The sequence below is a fragment of the Musa acuminata genome, chromosome BXJ2-2 (genome assembly GCF_036884655.1).
Source record: "Musa acuminata AAA Group cultivar baxijiao chromosome BXJ2-2, Cavendish_Baxijiao_AAA, whole genome shotgun sequence".
In the NCBI taxonomy this organism is placed as follows: Eukaryota; Viridiplantae; Streptophyta; class Magnoliopsida; order Zingiberales; family Musaceae; genus Musa; species Musa acuminata.
The window spans coordinates 25,819,695-25,843,662 of NC_088339.1; the positions used below are offsets into that span (position 1 = coordinate 25,819,695).

The 23,968-nt window shown below is 40.0% G+C and overlaps 3 protein-coding genes and 1 long non-coding RNA gene across 4 annotated transcripts; 2 read left to right on the forward strand and 2 right to left on the reverse strand.

Moving 5' to 3' along the window:
* Window positions 1-3,070: 3,070 nt before the first annotated feature.
* LOC135605598 (uncharacterized) lies at window positions 3,071-4,319 on the reverse strand. The gene has a single exon (XM_065095881.1). The coding sequence runs from the start codon at window positions 4,166-4,168 to the stop codon at window positions 3,272-3,274; it is 897 nt and encodes a 298-aa protein (XP_064951953.1). The 5' UTR covers window positions 4,169-4,319; the 3' UTR covers window positions 3,071-3,271.
* Window positions 4,320-8,073: 3,754 nt separating this feature from the next.
* LOC103975984 (large ribosomal subunit protein bL12c-like) lies at window positions 8,074-8,980 on the reverse strand. Its single transcript, XM_009391144.3, has one exon. It carries the CDS (start codon window positions 8,867-8,869, stop codon window positions 8,315-8,317), a length of 555 nt encoding a protein of 184 aa, XP_009389419.2. The 5' UTR covers window positions 8,870-8,980; the 3' UTR covers window positions 8,074-8,314.
* A 237-nt stretch (window positions 8,981-9,217) lies between these two features.
* LOC108952143 (uncharacterized) lies at window positions 9,218-13,554 on the forward strand. The gene is made up of 4 exons (XR_010484279.1): window positions 9,218-9,352; window positions 11,763-11,977; window positions 12,378-13,264; window positions 13,340-13,554. It is a non-coding gene; the product is annotated as an uncharacterized LOC108952143 (long non-coding RNA).
* A 2,298-nt stretch (window positions 13,555-15,852) lies between these two features.
* On the forward strand, window positions 15,853-17,816 carry LOC135605599 (3-ketoacyl-CoA synthase 4-like). The gene has a single exon (XM_065095882.1). It carries the CDS (start codon window positions 16,126-16,128, stop codon window positions 17,686-17,688), a length of 1,563 nt encoding a protein of 520 aa, XP_064951954.1. The 5' UTR covers window positions 15,853-16,125; the 3' UTR covers window positions 17,689-17,816.
* The last annotated feature ends 6,152 nt before the right edge of the window (window positions 17,817-23,968 follow it).

Here is a 23,968-nt window from a genome sequence, read left to right on the forward strand (position 1 = left end):
AAAATTTTAGTTTTGGGATCGTTGACCTGTAAAGCCCTTTGACCTAATCCCTGAAAGCAACTTCCTAAGCAAATCACGCCGAAGGCTAGATTAATATCATTTTAGCCCTTATGATTTTAATCATAGACCATTTAAATCATATTTATTCGTATCTAAAATAATTTTTATATTTTAAAAAACATAGCATATAAGTTTTTTCTATTAAGTCTGATTTAACGAACGTTAAATTTTATTTATGTGACATATTGATTCGTAATAAATAATTAATATAATGATACATGTAATTTAAATTTTAAAAAAAAAATTAGTCTTTATGATTTTTTTATCATGGACAAGTATTTATGGTTTTGCTCATGTCTAAAATAACTCTTATATTTTTAAAAATATAACATATGAGCCTCCTTTATCAAGTTTAAGTTAATAGATATTAAAATCTATTTATATGACATGCTGATTCATAATAAATTATTAATATAATAATACGCATATTTTAAATTATAGAATTAAGATCATCATCAACGGTGAGAGGAGACGTCGTCGTGAAAGTGACCACCATCAGCAGCATTGAGCTGTTGTTGCTTAGTATGGCATCGTACGCATATAGCCTCTCTTATGTTTACGATAAGCTTAGGAACTTTTGGTCTTGCCTTAAGCGGATGTGTGTCGACTAGTCTAACATTATACATGTAATGGTCTCCTAGTCCATTTTCTCCTCCTGAGCATTTTCGTCTCCGCCGCCTCTCACTTCGTCCTCTCCTGCATCCCCACCCATCGCGTCTACGATATGGTGGTCTAGTTCTCCCTCACCTCCGCTATCTCTCTGCCTTCGTTTACCATTATGATCTTCGTCACTTCCTCTTTATTAATAAGATAGATTCTTTTTAAAACTTAAATTATATATGTTATTATATTAATGATTTATTATGAGTCAGCATGTCACGTAAGTAGACTTTAATGTCTATCAACTCAGATGTGACGGGAGAGACTTATATGCTATATTTTTAAATATATGGATTATATTAGATATAAGTAAAACTATATGAACTTAAGTGATCAATGATTAAAACTATAAGGGCTAAAATATTTTTTTAACTTCAATTATATTTATCATTATATTAATAATTTATTATGAATCAATATGTTACGTAAATAAACTTTAACGTTCGTTAACTCAAACTTAATGGGAGGAACTTATATATTATGTTTTTAAAAACATATGAATTAGTTTTAGACATGAGTAAACTATAACGACTTAACGGTCTTAAGTTAAAAAATGAATCTTAACCCTAATGAATTTGTTTAGCTTAGACTTTTCCCGAGAGAGTATGTTAACTCCTCTCTTTAAAAGTAAGGCCCTTCGATCAGATCTGTATTGATGAGAATCTAATGTACTACTATGTACTACTGTATATGTTCTTTGGCTCAGAGGATTTGGCCTATCCCGGTACAGAACAAGGTCACACTATACCCGTAGAAAAATCATGGTTATTGGCGGCAACATAGCCATACACGGTGAAACTCTTGAAGTTGCTGTGATTGTTTTATTGTACCTTTCTGCTACTAAAATTATGGTGCATTGCCTCACTGAATCTTCTCGACGGAGGAATGGGTTGACGAGGGTGATTTCGAGGTTATCTCGAGATGAAGCTACAGTGAATTCGATCTTCATCGGGGCCTTGGACAATAGATCGATGTCGGGAGAAATTCTTGACCTGACCCATCTTGTGCTTAAGTTAATTGATAGGGAATTGACTCTATATTTGGCGGGGATTTTTTAGGATCGATCTTCTTTTAAGTGTCGGAGACTAATTTTTATATCTACGGAGTCGACGGAAGAGAACTGTGAGTTTTATAACCCGTATAGTCCCCTACGGCATGGGTCAACCTGTCCAAGCTCCTGTGGCACGACATCGATCCGTACCACCCCATGCAGTACGGGATTGGTAAGGATGGACGAGGGCGTGCCAACCGCTAACCCAGTCCTCTCCCATGTCGGACAAATATCGTGTTGTCCTCCATGTTAATTGCTCGATGGTTGTTGGTTGATGACTTGATATTGGAATACCATATTCGTCCTACTTTTCAAGAATTATGGCATATACAAAACCCAAATACCTTCACTTATGCACAACGGATTATGAGAATAAAAATATGATTGATAATTAAAGATTATAAATAATAAAATTATATTTTATTATTTTAAAATATTAAAGTAATAAAAAATTACAATGGCAAAATAGGGGTCGTCGAAAACAAACTTGTTAGCACTCTCTATAGAACAGATCTTTGCATCCCAAAATAATACACAAAGCATTAGTACATCGTGAAACAAAACCAACGTCACCATTCAAATTATAATCCAAGTCTTATCCAATAACTAATGAAATAGTACGATGAATACATCGAATAGAATGATCGGGGAAAAGACATGGAACGAACTGACAAAAAATCATCATAACAAAAAAGAAGAGGTACTAAGATTATTTGCACTTTATGCACAAATAAGATTAGGACGGATCCTTTTCCAGAGTAGAGTAGACCATCAACCGAAACGAATTGAAATGACCCATTCAGGAACAAGAAAATTACCAATATTCGTGCATGATTTCTTGTTCCTCCCGACAGAAAATACAAAGGTGTCCATTAGACCTAATCAGTCTAAGTCAGAAGACCATCTATCTCGATTTTATATAATATTATCTTAATTTTAAATAGGATTAGAAGCTGTCATAGGAACCATCACAGATCCTGATGAGCAAGGCGAGAATCCAAAAAGCATGAGAAAGGTCCTCATGTTGTCGCTCATTAAACCCATCTTAGATGCAAAAGGAGTAATCATACATGCATTACACGTTCCTACGGACATGCATGAGGCTCAACACCAGTATTTTAAGCATCGGAAGTGTGAATACTCACACCTCGGTCAACGCTACCCACCCAATCCCATAACTCAATTCAATGTCAACGTTATGCTGTTGTATACACACAAGAATCGTATCAAACGTAAAACACGGAGCACAAAGCATCAATCTAATCGAGTGAATGCTCATGAAAGCACACAGTTGCTATCTACCATCTAATCATGCAGATATCATATTACCACATGGCATCCAAACCACACCAAAATAAAACAAAAATAAAATAATAAAAACCAAAACCTAATCTAGAGAGAGAGAGAGAGAGAGAGAGAGAGAGAGAGAGAGAAGGGGGGAGGGGGAGGGAAGAAGGGAAATAAAATACACTGCCCCAAAAAGAGTAGGGAAAAAAAAAATTAAAACGGGTGATGGCTACGAGTAATCCCATTCACATTGGCGAAGAGCCCAACCAAGTCCTTCTTGTACGGGAGGAACGACCGCCGGGCGGCGCCACTCCTCGTCGCCTGCCCGCCTTTCCCGTAATATATCCTGTAGGCGGTGACTACATCCACCTCGGTGCCCTTACCCCCCTTCCCTCTTGTCTTGGTCGCCCCCCCGTCTTTGCCCTTTCCTGCCTCGACCTTGGTTCCGCGGCTAGGGCTTTCCTTGCCCTTCTTCTCCTCCGCTGCGAGGAACACGAACTTCTCCTTCCCGTCGCTGTGGCTCCGCCCGAGCACCAGGTCCCGGAGCCGCCACCTCAGCGAGGACCCGGTGGATCTGCTCTTCCGGCACCGAGACGGCGACGGCGTCGCCGACGACCTCGGTGCCCATACGCAGTACGTCCCCGGGGGGATGCCCTCGAGCTCCTCCGCCGCCGCGGACGAGGACGAGGAGGACAAGGCCGAGGCGGGATTCTCCGCCCGCTCCTCGATCAAGAGCCGCCGGAGTGTCCCCCGCAAGGCCGAGGTATTCTCCTCCCCCTCCCCTGGCGCGGGCGCGTCACTGCTGCCGAGGCGGTCGTCGTCGAGGAGGGCGCGATTGAAGACGGGGTATATGGGGCGGATCCGGCCGTCGGCGAAGATCTCGTCGGCGTATATGGCGGCTCCCGTCTCCGGGTCCTTGATAACGACGGCGAATTCGAAGTCGTCGTCGTCGTCGTCGACGTCGGAGTCATCGCCCCCGCCGTCGTCCGGAGGCGGCGGTTCTTGCTGCGAGGACTCGCAATGGACGGCAGAGAAGGCCTCCTCAAAGGTCACGCGGAAGCTGGGTGAAGCCGTGATGAGCGGTACGTCTCCGTCTCCTCCTCCTTGCATCGCTTCCGGTTCGTGTATTGTCTCGGCTGCGATCACTTCTTTTTCTTCTCCGATGGGATGATCCGATCAGAAGCTCACGGGGTGGGGGGGGCTGATGGACGGAGAGACGGGGGTTGGCGGCGTTAATAAAGGGGACGCGGTGGTTAGTGAGGTAAGCGTTGAGCTAAGCGGGCGGAGGCTTGGCTTGGAGGTTTTCGTGCGGGAGAAGCCACACGCGTCAACGGGAGGGGTATACGATTAGGCACGCGTGAGGGAGGGTTTGTTTCTAGAAAGACAACTGGCACTTATGAGAAGGTGACGTCGTAGCTCTCGACATTGGCGTCGTGGGATGCGGAGGTGGAATTCCACCTGCGGTTGGTGGAGACGGTTGGGGCCCTAGCTAGCTGATATCTCATCTTCTGGACGCTCGGGGAAACCTGGAATCAATAAATCCCTTAAAAATCGTGCTTTCTTTTTATGTGAAGAAAATAAGAGAAATGTCGATGGGGGTCTCAACCAATTAACAAATCTCTCTCACACGCACAATTGATGATGAAAGCAATAATACGATGATGACGTGTCAAGGTGGTGGCGTGCTTCACGACAGGAGGGAATAAATGATGTTATGCCCCTCCCAATCCCAATTAATTTCGGAAATTACTGGGACAAACACACGATGAGTTTGGTTTGGAATTGTCATTCATAAATGTGAGTGCATATGATAAACGAGTGAAGGTGCAATGTATATGGGGTGGAGGAGAGGGTAACGTGTCGTTAAGAGTAAGTCAAAGTTATGTTCGTTACAGCATTGAGGAACGGGGATTTCTTAGGCCGGTTGTTTAAGATTACAAGAGTCAAAGTCTACGCCGAACGTAGATTAACTTTCTCTGGCTTTCTAACGTGGAGCTCTACCGATCGCCCTATCGGTGTTCGGTATCGCTATTTGCCAAAGGTTGATGTCGTCTCCGAAGCACAGGGGGGAATCTGGACTCGGAAGACTTCCACGAAAGAGGTTACGATGACGCACCTGAATAAAGTAGATGCTTGGTGGTGAAGTGAGTCGTGGTCCAAATCCGATGGAAGTGCTGGGTTCGGGACTGGAATCGCGACCGAACACGCATGTGGACGTACCCATGAAGTGGAAACCAGAACGATGGAGAGAGTGATATGATGCCGACGTATCACATGGAGTGTCGTGCAGCGGGCGAACCGCAGCGTCGAGCGTGGGGTACTATTCCCACTTCCGGAGACACTCGGTGGCAATTGTCCTTGGGAATGAATCTTATCCGGATGAAGAATGCGTAATGATTTGAGCTAATTTGACTTGAGCATTGTTATATTCAATTAGATAGTAACGAATGGTGTCTGATTTCACTTAGTATTGGAGATGTGGAAGAATCGAAGTTGTGAAAAGCTACCCGTTGATGGCATATTAAGATGTATATCTACAATTAATCGATCATTTTATGTTATATTGATTTAACTTTATATAGATTCGATGAATATGTAATCGTTAATTTATATTGATACGAGAGCATAGTAAATAGATATTATGATAGGACATCATGTCCATTTGATCGATATGTCAATCGAATTATAGTCTCTCGAAGTTGACACTATGTCAATCGAATCATAGTCTCTCGAAGTTGACACTATGATGCTGATAGGATTTGGACAAATCCTAAGCTCGAAACAAGTCATGACCTTATGATTTTAGTTAGATGATTCATCGCATGATCTCATAATTCATTGATAGTCAAACAATTTATATAATTATTCTTAATATTTATCGTAATCTTGACTTAATAATCACTCTAACATGCTATACAAGAAGTCCCTAAGGACTTTTTTTTTTTTTTTTTTAACTTTCTTGTATTTTATTTTTGAATCTCCTACTAATTTAAATATTAGAGCGATTTTTGTTGAATGTATCCCCGATATAATTCATGAGGATTGTTATTTGAATATCAGGTCCCTAAATACCTCAGATGAGATCTCGAAAATGAAACCCATTTGGCTTTGAACTCTTTCTCCATATATTATATTATAGACAACTGGAATTTAACATAACTGAGGCTAACTTATAAAGATTTGGATTAGTATATAATCATTAATTTATATGATTCTAGATTTTTTAATTAGTGAGTCGATTCCTCTATTAAATCGAATCACGACAACATTGAAGTTTATATTAAGCACCTTAATTTAACGGTGGTCGACTTTTTTACTATGGCGATGATAAGTTCTACAAAGATAGAAGACGTTTTTATCGGAGCTCAAAAGATGGGAAAGGTAAAACTCCATCCAAAAGCTCAAGAGAGAGGATAGAAAAAGAAGTGGGAGAAGGGAATGATAACCACAAGATGAATCGATTGGAATTTGATATGCGCATTCTAGTCATTTCATAGAGTCGGATTTGACATGGATTGGTGTCATGCTATTCATGCGTATCCTATGCATGTCACTTGAAGTGTCTCTCGCAAGAAAGAGGTTGATCGGAGAGTATGGAAGCGGAACACGTTATGAGCCACCGTAGTCTTCGCCCACACCCCGAAGAGTTGCCGTCATGTTGCGAGCATTAGGCATTCCGTCTTCTGGAAGGTCTCCGTTTCCCTTTACCCAATTGGGAGCGTTGTTGGGTTGGATTCTGTCGGATACCAACACCACCTAACATAATGGATCCGGTAAGGGCCTTTCATAGTAAGACACGAGGCAATTGCATCTGAGGTTGTGGTTAAAGATTGAAAATGTTTACAAACTTTATTCGATCATAAACATGATCATGATCGTGCAACGTCGAACTTAGAAGACATGAGGTAATGATTGCCTAAGTCAGCCTTTTTTTTGTGAGGTGATCGATTTTGAAGGGTTGACTCAGCCTCCCAATTTGTGCAATGAAATGACCACACTAATCGAACGAGGCTGAGGTGTCAACCCAATATTCATAATCCTCTAATCACTAATCAAACTAATATTCATAATTAAAATAGACTCGAGTCATCATTATTATGTGAGAGGATAAAAGAATTTGGGACTAAGAACTAAAACAATAAGAATGATATCTATATGGTTAAAACTAAATGTTTAATATAATTTTATAAATTATTAGTCTAACCCATTTTAACAACTATAAAATTAATATATATAATATAAATTATAGTAAGAAAGGGACACCTATTTCTTGATTGTACGGTGTGGAGCATTTTCGTAGCCCTTGTCGTGTGGATCATGCTAGAGAGGAGGACAGTTAATGTTATTCATCCTCTCCCACATATCTATAGGAATTCAGAAATATATTATCTTCCTAGGTAAGATAATCTTTTTTATACGCACAGTTTTTTTTTCACGGGTTTTTGCTGTGCATGATGATGAAACCTTATTTTCTGTGAGAAATTCTGAAATTTTATTTTCTTTCTTCTTTTGCACATGTGATATTGCCATGAATTTCTCAATAGTTATATCAAAAAAAAAAATAATGCTAATAATTAAAATCAAATAACAATAAATCAAGATTAAGATTACGTATATTTTGATGCTATTAAAAAATATTTATCTAATTCAAGAACATATTTTATAATCCAATTAGCAAGCAACCATATCTATGAACTAGACTCTTCTTTTTCTTTTTCTTTTTTTTTCTTTTTCAATGTCCACTAATTCAATAGGAATTAATGGAGATTGAAAAAAGATCTCTTATATTATCATATAAGAGATAGTGTCTATTTATAAATAACTGCAACAACAGATAATATAAAATAAATAATTAAAAAATCACTTTTATCAAAATTATCTCATGAAATTTTTTCTATTAATTAATAACTATAATCAAGATATCTATAACATATTTTATCCAATTAAATAGAACCACATAATAACATTTATATCTATCCTAACATATGCAGATCAAGAGATGCAATCTAGAAGACTAAAAAAAAAAGTCACTAGAGACAATTACAAGCAAATTGAGCAATTATCACCATGTCAGCACTAAGGAGAACAATTAAACGTGCTTAACGAGACACGACTTGAATTCCATTAAAAAAACAAAAAAAGTTCCCAAGGATCGATTGGCAAGGTCGAAAATTTTGAACACAGCAGTGGAGGAGAAGCGTAAATTGCGCAAAGCCAACCATCGAATACTTGGCGTCCTCTCTTTCGAACCCGAGCTCACACGACGGAGATCTTCGCCCCGACTTCCTCCAGCTGCTTCTTGGCCTCCTCCGCCTCCTCCTTCGACACGCCCTCCTTGAACTTCTTCGGCAGGCCCTCGATCAGGTCCTTGGCCTCCTTGAGCGCCAGGTTGGTCAGCGCCCGGACCACCTTGATGGTGGCGATCCTGGCGTTGCTCGGGACATCCTCGATGACCACGTCGAACTCGGTCTTCTCCTCGACCGCGGCGGGGGCACTGCCCGCCGCGTCGGCGGCGGCTCCCGGGGCGACGGCCACCGCGGCGGGGGCGAAGGCGGCGGCCGAGACGCCGAGGCGGTCCTGGAGGTGGTCGACGAGGCCGCGGGCTTCCTCGAGGGTGAGGTTGCATATGAGGTTGCCGACCTCCTCGACCTTGGGGGAGACGGCGGCGGGCGGGCGGAGGAAGGCGGCGCGGCGGTGGGAGCGGAGGGATAAGGGTTGGGAAGGGAACTTGAGTGCCGGGGAGGGGGCGGCAGAGGAGTTGGTGGAGTAGGAGGAGACGAGGAAGAGCGCGGAGGTGAGAGTGGCCGCCATTTTCCTCTTGTTTCTCCTCGCTTGTGCCTCGAGCGGAATGGGATGAGAAAGGCGCGCGAGAGAATGGATAAGGCAGGGAAGCAGCAGCAAGAAATGGGAGGTTTGGGTGGCCAAAAGCGGTCGCCTTCCTAGGGAGATAAGCCTGCGGCTTAAACCTGGTTGAGTTCAACCCGAGTCGTAGCGAGATCCAGTTGACTCAAGAGTCTGATCCAGACGCAATCGGGATTCAACCTGACCCAATCTAATTCGATCCAACCTAATTTAATCGCTTGGTTCATGCAGAGGAACAGTGATATCTTCTTTATAACCGCCGCTATGATCATGCATTCAGAGTCGTGAAGTCCGTTAGCTAACTGTTATATGGCTCGCTACATCGACGAAACTACCGACGGACGCCGCTCGCCACCCATCGCTCGGCCGCGGCTCCCGCACTCGACGTCGGCCGGCTTGATCTCGACCGCTGGCGAAATGCATCGGAGTCAGGTTGGTTCGTCTCGCCTCGATCGCTCCCCTTTTCCCGTACGTACTTCTTGCGAACCCAAAGTTCGTTCTTTTACGCCATGGAACACCCCAAATCTGAGCACTTATACTGTTGGGGGGTCAGTGTTAATTTGCATTCTTCTATGTTGGAAATAGTGGTTTTCATACCCTATTGCCACCTTTCACTTCATGATCATTGAGATTCTTGGCATCGCTGTCAAATTCACCAGGTTTTTCCGTCGGTTGATGATCCACTACCAATTGTTTGCAACCACGGGATGAATGCTTCTCAACGAGAAGGCTCACAACTCCTTTTAGTTCGACTTAGGGTTTGTCCAAACCCTAGGGAAGAAAAGGTGTTAGAACCAGTGAATTTTGATCAATTCTTTTAGGGTTCCCGTATCGTAAGCTTGAGCCCATCGAGATGAGTATATCCTGCCTCTTTGGCAGTTTCTTGACCCCCTTCGAAGGCTTGGGTAACTCTTTTATTGCTATGCAGGTTGAGTTATAGTCCAGATACGTATATATCAAATGTTTGGACGGTAGAAGGTGCAGGAAACCTTGGTTGCTCGTAGAACACATATTTTGATGATAATGCTACCGCTGCGTGCAGAATCTGAAATCTGTAGCATGGTAGTTCATCTGCGTACAGGATTGTCGTACGAGATGTTATCACGACAGTCACATTGTTTTTGGTGATCAATTAGGCAACATCTAAGCTCCCGATTACCTTTGGAACAGTCATAAAAGCTTTTTTTTGGGGCATCTAGCTCTTCCTTTTAGGAAAATGTTCCTGAGCAATTGTATATGTTATTTTGTTCTCACCATGCCTTCTTTAGTTTTCCTAGTCCTCTCCACAAACCTTTAATTTGAATTAGCTTACTTTATTGTTGGTCCTTACAGAGGGCTATTTCTTATCCATGTTCAAACTACCATCCAGTCATTTTGGACTATTTGACATGAACAAAATCCCAGTCTATTGAGTAGCTAAAAGTAAAACTGAGACAAGTGCTCCATGAGGAGCCAACAATTTTCTGTAACATTTGACATAAAATTACTGAGTATAAAGTTTAATGGTACAGTAGTTCCTTTTTGGCTTTTCAAAGATGCTTCATGCAAAAAAGTTGCATTTGTTTTTTGGAACTACTTAGTTAATGCCTGGATGTGCTTGTGCTTATCTTTAGTCTTGATAGAACACTTAAACTTGTGTAGATCCATAGAATTTGCAAAAGAAAGAAAAAGAAAGGAAGTCAACTAACTCTTGACCAAGAGGATGCTACAGTAGTTTACATACTTTTAGAGGTTGAGAGCCTAGAGATGCACAGTCATTGAAAGGGATCACATTCCTTAGATCTCTCATGATTACTTTTGTTTTTCGCTCTACATTTTGTACTAGGCAACAGAGGATGCAGGGATGTAATTGGTTTTGGGCTTTGACATGGCCACCATTATTAAAAGCAGGCCTCAAGTAGGTCTCTCCTTCCAGGACAGCGTCTTCTGGTTTAAAGTCAAGTGATTCATCTAGATATCCCAACATTTTGGGCCAGTAAATCTCTGGGGCTTAGAACCCTAATATTATCCTCGTTTGTAACAATACTAGAGTTAAGAGCCATTTTTTGTGCAACTTGTGGGAATATCCTGCTTGGACTTGTGATAAGTTGTGACCAATGTAAGGCTACCTTAATTTTTGTAAGCTCAGGCACCCTCTCATGGCTTGGAATCAGATTGTAGACAAGTGGAATAGGCTAGTACGTTTTCTTAAATAACATGTTAAAGAAATCCTACCAAAATGAGGTCAGAAAGAGATTGAGAAACACATGTTTCATACAGTGATCGCTGTGTCAGCTGTCAACCACTAGTATCATATCATGTTTGTCACTTTCCCTATCTTCACGATCTATCTAAAAGCTACCAGCTACAAGACATTTGCATTTTTTGGATGAGATGAGTCATAAAGAACGGTTGTACAGGCAAAGGGGTATCATTGTCTCAATAGCTCATCTTGCTGTGCTTCGCAAGTTACAACTAGCAGCAGGCAAGGGGTTATCATCAGTCTGCCTCTAGTTAAAAACACCATGTTCATGAATTCATTTTTCTAAACTGTACAAGAAGCTAAATTAAATAGATTAAGGCATACTTCTTTTTTTCTCCCTAGAACTAACGACTAAGATGATCCTATATGTGTAACTGGAATCTAGCAAGAATTAAACAAAGCCTGCTTGCAAATAATGCTGCCTTTGGAAAGTACTATATGAGTTTCTTGACTAAGTTACCCTATCATAATGTATATTTTACATGTTCTTCTTCATGGTTTGTTTGCATCAGCTTATTTGTAAGTCTAGCATGCTTGTCGACTTGAGGAATGAAATGTTCCAACGAATTATCATCTGCCAAATGATTAACATGTGTGCAGGTTCGGAGAGGCAGGAAGAAGGAAGTAAGTGTCAGCCAAAAGAAACATCGTCTGTCTTTCTTACATTCCAAACACACAGCTTGGGGTAATTGATGGCATAGGCAGCCATGCACCTGGTTCTCAGGTGGGTAAACAGGTTTGATCTCCTGGATGATGCAGCCCCGGAGTCGAAGCGACTAGAATTGCACCGAAGGCAGGATTGCCGCCACCAGCAGGTATGCAAAAGCAACTGTAATGTGCATGCTGTCTTAGGTGAAAAACAAATGGTTTGGATGTGAAATATTATGTTGGATCTCATCGAGTGGTCAACCAAAGGTGTGTTCTTATACATCACATTCATAAACTTATTAAACAGGTGTCATTTGTTGTTGGCAATAGCACACTTCCTGAGTTCAATCTGTACACTATGATAAACGTCGAATGAAGTTAAAACACCGTTTGTTCAAGAACTAGAACTTCTCATTATTTGTCATGTTCAAGAACTTATCATCACCACACCTCGTTATGAGCATACAACTATTTTGCAATAGAGTAAATCAAGCATTTTATTGTTTCTTATTCTCTAAACTGATATCCTGGAGATTCATCAATTATGTGTGCACTTGTGATTCGCAGAAACAGAAGTGGAATAGCCAGATTCGATGATTTATCTGCCCTCTTGGCAGGGACTTGTCACCGGGCGACTCCCACGGAAAAGATGCCACGGTCGAGGTTGATCGAAGACACTGAAGTGCTTACATGCGTGCGTGCGTGCGTGCGTGCGTTCTACCTTTTTCTTCACAGGGTGAACAGTCGGTGTGACAAGTGTCCTCGAAGTTTGTCGCCCCTTTTCCTACAATCCACGAGAGGAGGAGACAGTACGAGTCAGCATCCATCAGACGCACCAGGAAAGGAAAGGAGTGAATCGTCTGCCATGTCCAGGGAAGCTCACATGGATGCATCACCCACCTCCCATCCAAGCCCGGGTAATGAAGTTGCAATATTCCTTTCTTATATTCTTTGCACAAGTCTCTCAATTCCAATTTGCTCTCTCTCTTCTTCTTCTAGATTTTCCTCAACTTTCCTGCAGAGGCTTACTGATGAGAGGCTATCAGATGTCGAATATGGATTTCGTATCATTGTTTCTGTTCCTAAGAACAGTATCCATATCAGATCTTGCGCCGACAGAATTATCACAGATTTTGAATGTTCAAAGTATACCGACAAGGACAGATTTCAGAGAGTCCACGCTTCCAAACAAGAAACATTAGGACCACAGATATGCATTGTCAAGGTCCAAGATGTGGCAATGTTTGGGCTCATTCTCTCTGAGATAAGATGAAGAGTTCCATCCACCGGTACAGCTTCTAGAGGGGAACGAAGCAATACCATCAGCCGAACAAGTCTGCATGTCTCGAGTCATCGAGGCAACCCACAATACGGCAAGCTGATGAGTGATCCATTAAAGAAAGCTTGGGATGAATGGAATCCTACACAAAAGGACTGTTCTGTTATCGAAGCAGGTATAAAGCTTGTGCGGACCATTCTTTCTCCACTGGCAGAGTTCTTTACCCTTTCTTTATCTTGTTTTGTTTCAGGTTTAATGATTCTCCCGTCCAACCACTCGACCTAAAAGCTGCTTCTAAAAATGATGTCCCCCGAGAAATGTCAACTTTAGGCCACTTCATCTCAACTCATAAAGAATGCCCATTTTGCGTGAACACTGCAACCGTATCTTTTGCTGCATGTTACAAGTTCGTTTTATATATACAAGGAAAGCTTGTTTAACATAGGGATTGATTGTTGAGGGGCTTCCATCGACCTAAATTAATTATTAAGATGATGTGACTAGTAATGTGGAAACTAGACCTTATGAGCCTTTGTTGGTCAATAAAGACTGCAAGAACAATGTCAAGGTACATGTGGAAACATTGGGGGGACATCAAACATAAATCAAGTCACTGTCACTCCTGAGCAAGTTCAGACGTGGGCACAGTGTCATCTATTATCTTTATCTACTTAAAGTCTAGCCGGAGTACACAGACTTGAAAATGCCGCCTGCCATTGATGGCAAAAAGAGTTTTGTACCCGGAATGTGGGTACTGTGAGTTCCTGGTTTTCCTAAACTAGTGTAACATATATAAATTATTTTTTCTCTATTTTCTTTTTCTCATTCAAACCATATAAATTTCTCCTTGAAGCTTATATGTTGTGTTTGAGAATATAATAAAGAAATTGTGATTCTTATTTTTTTTATGACTCAAAGAACATTTATTTATATTTTTCACATTTTATTTTTTATTATCTTCCCTTTGTTTGTTGAGAGGGAAAGGAAAAAACTTGAAAAAACAAAAATCAGAGCTCAACAAATAATTTTGTGTCAATGTTTATGGAGAAAATTAAAATTTTTGCTATGTGAGAAAATTTATAAGATTCTTGAATTATTATCTCTTGTATCTTCTCTCATATAAATCTAAAAAAAATATTTAACTTTTCTATATCCACTATAGAGATTCTTTCAAGAAAACTCGAAGTACGTAACCTCTATGTCTCTTTCTCTCACTAAAATTTTAAGATTTAAAGTATATTTATAAAAATAAAATTTAATATATATTATAATTTTATTAAAAAATTATAATCGAATTAAAATTTTCTAAAATAGTTGGAATATAATTATTCCTTCAAAAGAGACTTTCCGACCATAACACTTTTATGGTTACTTTTTCTTTCTTTCCCTCCCTCTCTCTCTCTCCCGTGAGCGTCAAATTTACGAGAGTTCATTTGACCAATAAGATTCAAATTTCTCGAGACTAAATATTTTTTTTCATTCTTATTCAATATATAATTAAAACAATTGACTAATGATCCAAACTCTCCTATATCAATCAATCACCCAACTGCTTACGCAACCAACCCATTGGCTGCAGGTAATGAACTCTGACCATCCAATTCATTACGTGACTCGTTGCACATCACCATTAGAATATATCTAAATGCACCAGGCATTATGCATGTGCACACTGTTGATGCATCACGGCATCCAAAGTACTTGGTTGATGTGAACTGACAATATTAAGTTGACTCCTAGTTATCACCTCAGGGAACAACCAGGTCCCCCTTGCACATCCACCCAGGATCTCTCTCTCTATCTCTCTCTCTCGGTAATTAAACTCCCACATCAAACGCTTAACTCGCTCTCTGCTCCAACCACCCATTCATTGTGCACTGCACCTAAATCTATCGTTCAGGACGATTTGGTCCTCCTATCGCTTGCAAATGATTGATCGTTAATCGCAGGACTGCGTCGGTATCTATTCCGAGCTCATGTCTTCGGTAAGCACTCGAGCTGATAGTGTAGCGTTCATCTGCCACGATGCATTCCGTCGACCAAAGTAGACTCTGCTGGTGACGGTGTGATAGCTATCCCCGCGTTGCGTGCATCATCTCCCAAGTTTGGTGAATAGCTCTACAAATAAGGCCACATGTGGATTAGATCGACCATGTCATATCCCACGAGTTGAACAGAGGCTGGCGGTCGATGGCGCCGAGCCAACGCCGGAGTTAGAAGAGACGAGGCAGCCGTGTCATATTTGTAAACACTTGGTGTGCACCAGCCAGCCTACCATGGATGGTCGGGCTTCCAAATTATTGTCCTTAAAGCTTCCGGGTGTGGGGCTGATGGCGCCTGCTACCAACGCAGGACAGGCTGTGCACGTTGCGTGATGCTTGGCATCATCGAAAGCCACCTTCTCCTCCTCTCTGGCTCGATTGTGTTGTGACCTCACTGGTTTTGCTCCATAATGCTCGGCACAGTGGTCAGCCACCGCTCCTTTCTCCCTCCCTCCCTCTTCTCCTCGCGTCCCTATTTGGCCGCTCACCTACCACGGGGCGCGGCGCGTGGCGCGCCGCGCGCCCCCATGCGAGCACCGTGCAGCAGCGGCGACGAGTTAATTAAAACGCTTCTCGGCGTCTTTGAGGCGTACCAACGAACGCCTGGTGCGCGCTCGCGGTCCCCCCCCCTCCTCCCCTCCCCCGTTCGCTGTCTTGATAGCGACCGCGAGATGAGATTTCTTTCCCCTCCTCTTCTCTATTTAAGCCCCCGTGTGGGTTCGATTTCGAAGACCTTTTCCGCCTGCGCCTATGAGCAATGCTTGTGGCTGAACACCGAGATCAGTGTCACTTGGTTTGCTTTTGGTATAAGAAAGAGACATATTGGAATACAACACAGGTAAACTGGTGGAGAAGAAAAGGTTTCTTTTCCTGAAACTGAGAAGGGGGAGAGAGAGAGACAGGAGACAGAGAGGTGTTTGGACCGCTCATTTGCCCTTCTCTCTCTCTCTCTCCTTGGATTAAATCTTCTTAGATCTCAGCCGAAGGAACACGGATGGAGGGAGGAGGTGAGCAGGCCCCGCCAAGGCGGCGGACGCCGTCGCCGGGGCGGAGCCGGCGTCTACCGGACTTCTTGCAGAGCGTCAACCTCAAGTACGTGAAGCTGGGTTACCACTACCTGATCACCCACCTGCTCACCCTACTGCTGATCCCGCTGATGGCGGTGATCCTCCTGGAGGCGGCGCAGACCGATCCCGACGAACTCCGGCAGGTGTGGCTCCACCTCCAGTACAACCTCGTGAGCGTGCTGGTGTGCTCCGCGGTCTTCGTATTCGGCACCACTGTCTACATCATGACGCGGCCTCGCCCCGTGTACCTCGTTGACTACGCCTGCTACCGGCCGCCGCCCGAGCTCAAGGCGCCGTTCCACCGCTTTATGGAGCACTCGCAGCTCTGCGGCGGGTTCAACGAGTCGGCACTCGAGTTCCAGCGCCGAATCCTCGAGCGCTCCGGCCTCGGCCAGGACACCTGCTTACCCGTCGCCCTTCACTACCTCCCGCCCCGGCCCTCCATGGCCGCCGCCCGCGATGAGGCCGAGCAGGTCATGTTTGGCGCTCTCGACACGCTCTTCAACAACACCGGCGTCAAGCCCAAGGACGTCGGCGTCCTCGTGGTCAACTGCAGCCTCTTCAACCCCACCCCCTCCCTCTCCGCCATGATCGTCAACCGCTACAAGCTCCGCGGCAACATCAAGAGCTTCAACCTCGGCGGGATGGGCTGCAGCGCCGGCGTCCTCGCCGTCGACCTTGCGCGAGATCTCCTCCAGGTCCACCGCGCCACCTACGCGGTCGTGGTCAGCACCGAGAACATCACCCAGAACTGGTACTTCGGCAACCGCAAGGCCATGCTCATCCCCAATTGTCTGTTCCGCGTCGGCGCCGCCGCCCTGTTGCTGTCCAACCGCGCGGCGGATCGCCGGCGCGCCAAGTACAAGCTGGTCCACATCGTTCGCACCCACCGCGGCGCCGACGACAGGGCCTTCCGCTGCGTCTACCAAGAGCAGGACGAGGTCGGCAAGGTCGGCGTGTCCCTCTCCAAGGACCTCATGGCCATCGCCGGGGAGGCGCTCAAGATCAACATCACCACCCTCGGCCCCCTGGTGCTTCCCATCAGCGAGCAGCTTCTCTTCTTTGCGACGCTGGTGGCCAAGAAGCTCTTCAACGGCAAGGTGAAGCCCTACATCCCGGACTTCAAGCTGGCGTTCGACCATTTCTGCATCCACGCGGGGGGAAGGGCCGTGATCGACGAGCTAGAGAAGAACCTGCAGCTGCGGCCCATCCATGTGGAGGCCTCCCGGATGACCCTGCACCGCTTTGGCAACACATCCTCCAGCTCCATCTGGTACGAGCTGGCTTACACGGAGGCCAAGGGGCGGATGCGGAAGGGCCACCGCGTGTGGCAGATTGCATTCGGGAGCGGCTTCAAGTGTAACAGCGCGGTGTGGCAGGCGCTTCGCAACGTGAAGCCCTCCCACGATGGTCCATGGGAGGACTGCATCCACGGTTACCCTGTGGAGATCATCGATGGGTTTCCTCCTCGGGAGCCACAGCAGCAATAGTGGCTGTGTTAGGTGATGGTGTGTGTGATCTGCGTCGGGCAGATCCTTTGGTATTCTTCACTTGCAGCTCATATCTGCACGCCGATTTGTTTGTTGTCATCTGATCATGGAAGTCTTTAGCGTCTCTATCTGCAAGCGCTCTTCGATCGATTGCTGTGAAAGCTTTTAGGTGCCATGCTCTCATTGTCTTCTTCTTCTTCTTCTTCTTCGATTCCTCTTGCTCTTCAGCATCACTATGGTGGTAGTCTTTTCTGATCTCTGATCTCAGATCTCAAATCACAGGCGTTCCCGACCACCAGAGGTTAGTTGGTCAACCAGAGGTTAATATAATCCAAGTCTCACATGGGTACTGTTTCCAGAGAAATCCTCAAGATTTTGGTTTGACTTTTTTGCCACTTATTTGCATTTCCGATAGCACAATACAATGATTCGTCGGTGTTATGTCTTAATCCAACCCCATGTAGGCTTTATATGCATACCTATAGAGAGAGAGAGAGAGAGGTTCCCTGGTTGAATTGATGTTGAGGTAGGTGTCAGCCCAGGTGGCACTCATAATGCCGTAAAGATAACGATGTCTCTATCTAGATGGTTTTGCATATGCATTTTTCTTCTTCACTGCTTTTTTTTATTGTCTATAGCTAGCCACATTGATGAAGAACTTGCTTGGGGTGTTAGAAGGAGCTGTCATCATGTGGAACATCAATCTGAATCCTGCTTATTTTCGCAATTTCCAAATCATTCATTTTTTGACTTTAACAAGTGTTCTTCATTTGAATTTTAATGAGCTACTGATTTCTGACATGAATTGAAATACTTACGTAGGCATCTAACAATCAAGGAGAAATTTAGATGCCACTTAAACAACTTAGGCAGTAGTAGCATACATCATAATATTCCTTCCTGTTGTGAATTGATGTTTGAGAAAATGTAATGATTGGACCGACTGCTGTTTCCTTTGGTGAAAGAATAAACCTTAACAAAGACTAGGAGGAAACTATTCTATTTCTCTTCCTCACTGCAGTCCCTTTGAGATAAAAGAAAGACCCTCTGTCTCTTACTCTTCTTACCTTATAAAAGAATTGATATTGTCTATAAATATGGTATGCACATATTTGGTAAGAATTATCCTTTAGACAGACGACTTGTTATAGATTTCTTCAGATTGAGAGCTGAGATTGGATTACTGCTGTGTCTCGGAAAGTGTTTTCTCTCTATTTCTGTTCGCCGCCAGGATGGATACAAGTGTAAGATTGTGTTATCGTGTTGAAGACTGCCCCTGCAGTCAAATGCCCACTTTTGACCGCCGACTGACTCGGCCTCATCGTTTGCCGAGCGTCCAAACTCAGCGACTGCTGCCATCGCTGTGCCGTGCTACAGCGTCGTTGTCCTGTTAGACAGGAGAGCAGAGAGTGCGTGACACAATGAGGACTAAGCCACGCCAAGGAGGTAAGAGAGTGTGTCATTGGATGATTCGTCCTCGCTCTTTGCGCGATGCCGTCGTACCGCAGCTTAGTCTTTTCTACCCCTAAATCTAAGGTTACCTCCTCTCTTATAAAAACTTTTTATATTATTATTATTATTATTATTATTATTAAATTAATTAGATAAATTTTTAGACATAAATATTTTTAATTTAAATTTTATATATATATATATATATATATATATATATATATATATATATCCATTCAAGTCTAAGTATATAGAATTATTGGACTCATATCCAAATGGTTATATAGGTGTTTTTTTTTTAATTTAATATTTTTTTTTTTTATTTTTACCTTGATTCTTTTATCTTTTATTTGGTTTGATAATGGATTAGTAATGCTTAATATGGGTTGTACTTATATGATCTCTCCCTTTCTTTACATAATATCAAAACTCCAAGAGTGATAATATGTATTTCAAAGATAATATTGTGTTATTATATATTATCAAGTTGGTGGGCTTGGTATTAAATTTTTTAATCAATCTAATTATAAGATCTATAAGACTTATTTAAAGTCTTATCTCTTAAGGGGAAGTCTATGGGATGTGAATGGTGGCAATGCAATAATAGGAGCAAATACTGTGAATGAAGACGTCATGAAGAGATTGAAAGATATTAAGTATAAAAACTGAATTTATATGAAAAACATTAATTTCTCATGATTTGAATACATTATTGGTTGTAAATCAGTTTCAGATATTTGGATTATTTTTCATACATTATTCAATAAAAAGAATATGACGTATTTGAAGAATGATTTGAAAAATACTGTCTAAGATGATGTCTCAGTTTTTTAATATTTTTTAAATTTTAAAAATTTATGTTTAGAGATATCATCTAAATGAACATATTTCTGATGCACAAATAAAATATTATATTATTTACTATATTCAAAAAGAATATATTTCCTATATTACTTAAGGATGAGTTCAATAACCATCATATAGTTGAAAAAATATTTTGCTTTCCAGGTTTTTCTAGCTTGTTAAATGACAGAAAGTTTTTAGGAGGGATGGAGATGTTTTTTTTATAAATAAAAATAATAACAAAGATAAAGAGATGAAGGATGATATTAACAGTAAACCAGTCTTCTTCAAATAATGATATAAATGAAAAAAAAGATTAAGTGTTATAGGTATAGCAAGTTATGTCATATCAAGAAAAATAATCAGATTAAACAAGAAAATATTACAAATAAAAAAGATTATTTCAATGCTACTGATGAATATTAGAGCAAATATTTTATAGCTAAAACTACTAAGGTCTCGACATTTACCAATTTTGATCATGACTATGTAATTGATTCAAGATGTGATCATCATCTCATTAGTGATGGTATCAAATTTACCCATCTTCATCGGTAATGATATAATTATCATAATAAATAATATTATTCACTAAGGGGAGAAGGAATATATCATCATAATCTCAAATAAAGATAATGATTATATAACACTAAAGAATATGTATCATTTTTCAAGTATAAAGAAAAATATTTTTTTCTATTTTAAATGCAGTTGATGTTGAAAATTATGTTATTTTTTATCCTAATAAAATTAGGTTTCTTCGCAACATAAAAGAAATTAAATATAGATATAATACATATTGATAAAAAGGTCAAAGATTTATATATTCTATATGTTGATAAAATAAGTATAAATGATAGTACATCAATCTAGCATAATGGACTTAGTCATATAATTTTTTAAATTAAATATTATGATGCAAAAAAGTCTTCCTAATTTTACTACTGTTAGTAGTAATAAAGTTTGTAAAGGTTGTAAATATGGCAAGGCACACAAATAACATTTTCATGTATCACTTTTAAGCTACAAATTTTCTTTAGAACTTATTCATAATAATTTAATGGACTATACTCAAACTCCATATTATTTAGGTTCTTGTTATATGCTTCTTTTATTAATGATTTTACAAGGTTTACCTAGGTCTATTTTGTGAAGAAAAAAATCAAAAGTTTCTTTAAAATTTCAAGAGTTTAAATTAACAATTAAAGGTATTCTTCAAAGAAAAATTAAAAAGTTGCATCGATAACGATGAGAAGTTTACTTACTACCAATTCTTCTCCCTTTGCAAAGAGCATGACATCAAGATAAAACTCACATGCCCAAATACACTATAATAAAATAATATGATAGAATAAAAAATTTGAAATCTCGTAGAGACTTATAAAAATTAGCTTTATACAAAAAATTTATCCAAAGCCTTATAGGTAGAAGATATGACATGTGCAACTTATAATATTAATCGAACTCTACTTAGTCCAATCAATATGAAATCTTCATGTAAACTCATATTTGATAAAAAAAACTAAATGTTAAATATTTTAAAGTATTTGGTTCTTCATGTTCGCATACTATATTCCAAAAGAAGTAAGCTTAAAATTAAGATTAAGAAACACATCTTTATTGGCTATGATCAAAGAAAAAAAAGATTAAAAATATATGAATCTATAAACACATAAGTATGTGATATCTTGATATGTTTTGTTTAATAAGTTTCTTTTTATTATCCTATCCTCCGCAAATGGTTTCTTTTCAAAATATCAAGCATAATAGTAAAAGTGATATATGTTTAAAACATATGATTGAGTTTCCTTTTTCATCTATTGTTCCTATGGGTTTTAGCTTATCTTTTTCCTCATCTATATCTACTACTAGTATTTTTTCATCACTAACGGTGAATTAAAGTAATATGAGGAGTAATGATGTTCACGAAGAAAAAATTCTAATATTGAGATATTAAAAATAATAATTATCAAATTATCATGTTATAGAGGTGGAGATAGTATAAGCATATGTCATTATTTTTTTCTAAACTAATAATGATTTTAAGGCTACTTGTTTTGATAAAGCTAAGAGTGTTCAGGAGTGAAAGGATATCATGGGTGAAGAAATAAAAACTCTTCATAAAAATAAAACTTGAGATCTTGTGTCAAGCCTAGAAATATAGATCTAATTACTTGCAAATAAGTCTACAAAATAAAACATAAGCCAGATGAAAGTATAGATCATTATAAGGTAAGACCTTTTGCAAGAATTTTTTTTCAAAAAATAGAGAAGATTATAAGGAAACTTAAGTTCTATGATCAAGATAACATCTATTGATTACTTTAACAACTAATTTTAGACGAAAGCTTTAGCAATTTGACATGAAGAATATCCTCCTATATAGTGACAGTGATGAGAACATTTATATAGAATGACCACCAAATTATATTTCTATTTTCAAACCAAATTATGTTTATATGCTCAAGAAGGCCCTCTATGGGTTAAGGTAAGCTCCCAGAATATAATATGAAAAAAATATTTCGTACTTATATTTCTATGATTATCATTTTTATTCAAATCCTAACTTATTTATTAAAAAATAAAGAAACCTACATATTATTGTTCTTCTATATATAGATGATATGATTATTATTGGTAATGAAAAAATAAAGATTTCAAAGCTTTATAGTGGTCTTTCTCTCTGGTCCAAAAAGAAAATATCGAGGGAGCTTAATATTTTTCTTGGTCTGGAGGTGATAAATATATTTAAAAAATATATTTATCTCTCAAACAAGATATGTAAAGAAAATCATCGAAAAATTTAGAATTAACAAAAGTAAGAAGATTTATACTCTACTTAATGCAAATATAAAGTTAAGTTGTAATATTTGCAAGGTTTTTTTGACCTTCAATATCTTTAGACTCTTAGTTCCATTTACTTAGTAATTAGAAGAGTATATATCATATTTTCAACTAGTTTTGTAAGTAGCTTTATGTAATTTAAAAAAAAATCACATCTTGAAGCAGTAAAGAAAACTTTAAAATATGTGAATTCTACCTTTAATATAAAATTATTTTATAAAAAGAATATATTGTTGGGCTGACAACCCATATATTCAGCCTAAGGTCAGCTTTATCAGCCCACAGCCCACCCCATTTGACCTAACCCTAGATCAAAAGTTAGAGGGTGCGAGGGCTATGTTTTTAAGGAAGAAAAAGGACAATAATGAGGCAGAAAACGACAACAACGAGAGGAGATCTTTGAAGCAGCATCTTGATTCAAAAAGGATGAGAAAAAGATAAAAAAAAATAAGAGTAAGAAAGGGAAGAAAACAAGGACAACGCAGAGAGGTTGTTCGTGTTCTCATCTCAGGTTAGATCAAATCTACAATAGATTCTTGTTGTGATTACTTGGAGAGAATTTAGATATTGTGCACAGTGACGTGATCATTGTATTCTAGTTATTCTCTTGTAATTGTTCTTAGGATTTTGGACAAGAGATTGAGATTTGTATATTCATTATTTTTATAGTAGATTATCTCTAGTTTGTCCCATGGTTTTTACCCTTTAATTGGAGAGATTTTTCATGTATATCTTAGTGTTCTATTTGATTGTAATTTCATTTAATTCTGTTGCGTGTTATGGCTTGCTAATATTTGTTCATATACAAAAGTTTAGTTTCTCTTTATATCCCGTCATATATATCTTGAATTATATAATTATATAGATGTTGATTTGGGATGTGATATGGATAATTGTAGATTCATTTCTTTTTATATGATTTTTCTTAGTCTCTCTTTATACAAATAAAGCAAAATACAAGGTTTCATCACTTATAGCCCAAGTATATATATGGTTAAGACATTTAATTGAGGATGTTTGTTATTAAATTAACAAACTAACTATTTTATAGTGTGATAATCAAAGTACTTTAAAATTAGTTATGAATCTAATTTGTCATACAAGAACCAATCATATTAAAATTAAACATCATTTTATCCTG

Coding starts and splice junctions, on each gene's coding strand:
- LOC135605598 (XM_065095881.1), bottom strand. CDS start 4,168: ATGCAAGGAGGAGGAGACGGAGACGTACCGCTCATCACGGCTTCACCC.
- LOC103975984 (XM_009391144.3), bottom strand. CDS start 8,869: ATGGCGGCCACTCTCACCTCCGCGCTCTTCCTCGTCTCCTCCTACTCC.
- LOC135605599 (XM_065095882.1), top strand. CDS start 16,126: ATGGAGGGAGGAGGTGAGCAGGCCCCGCCAAGGCGGCGGACGCCGTCG.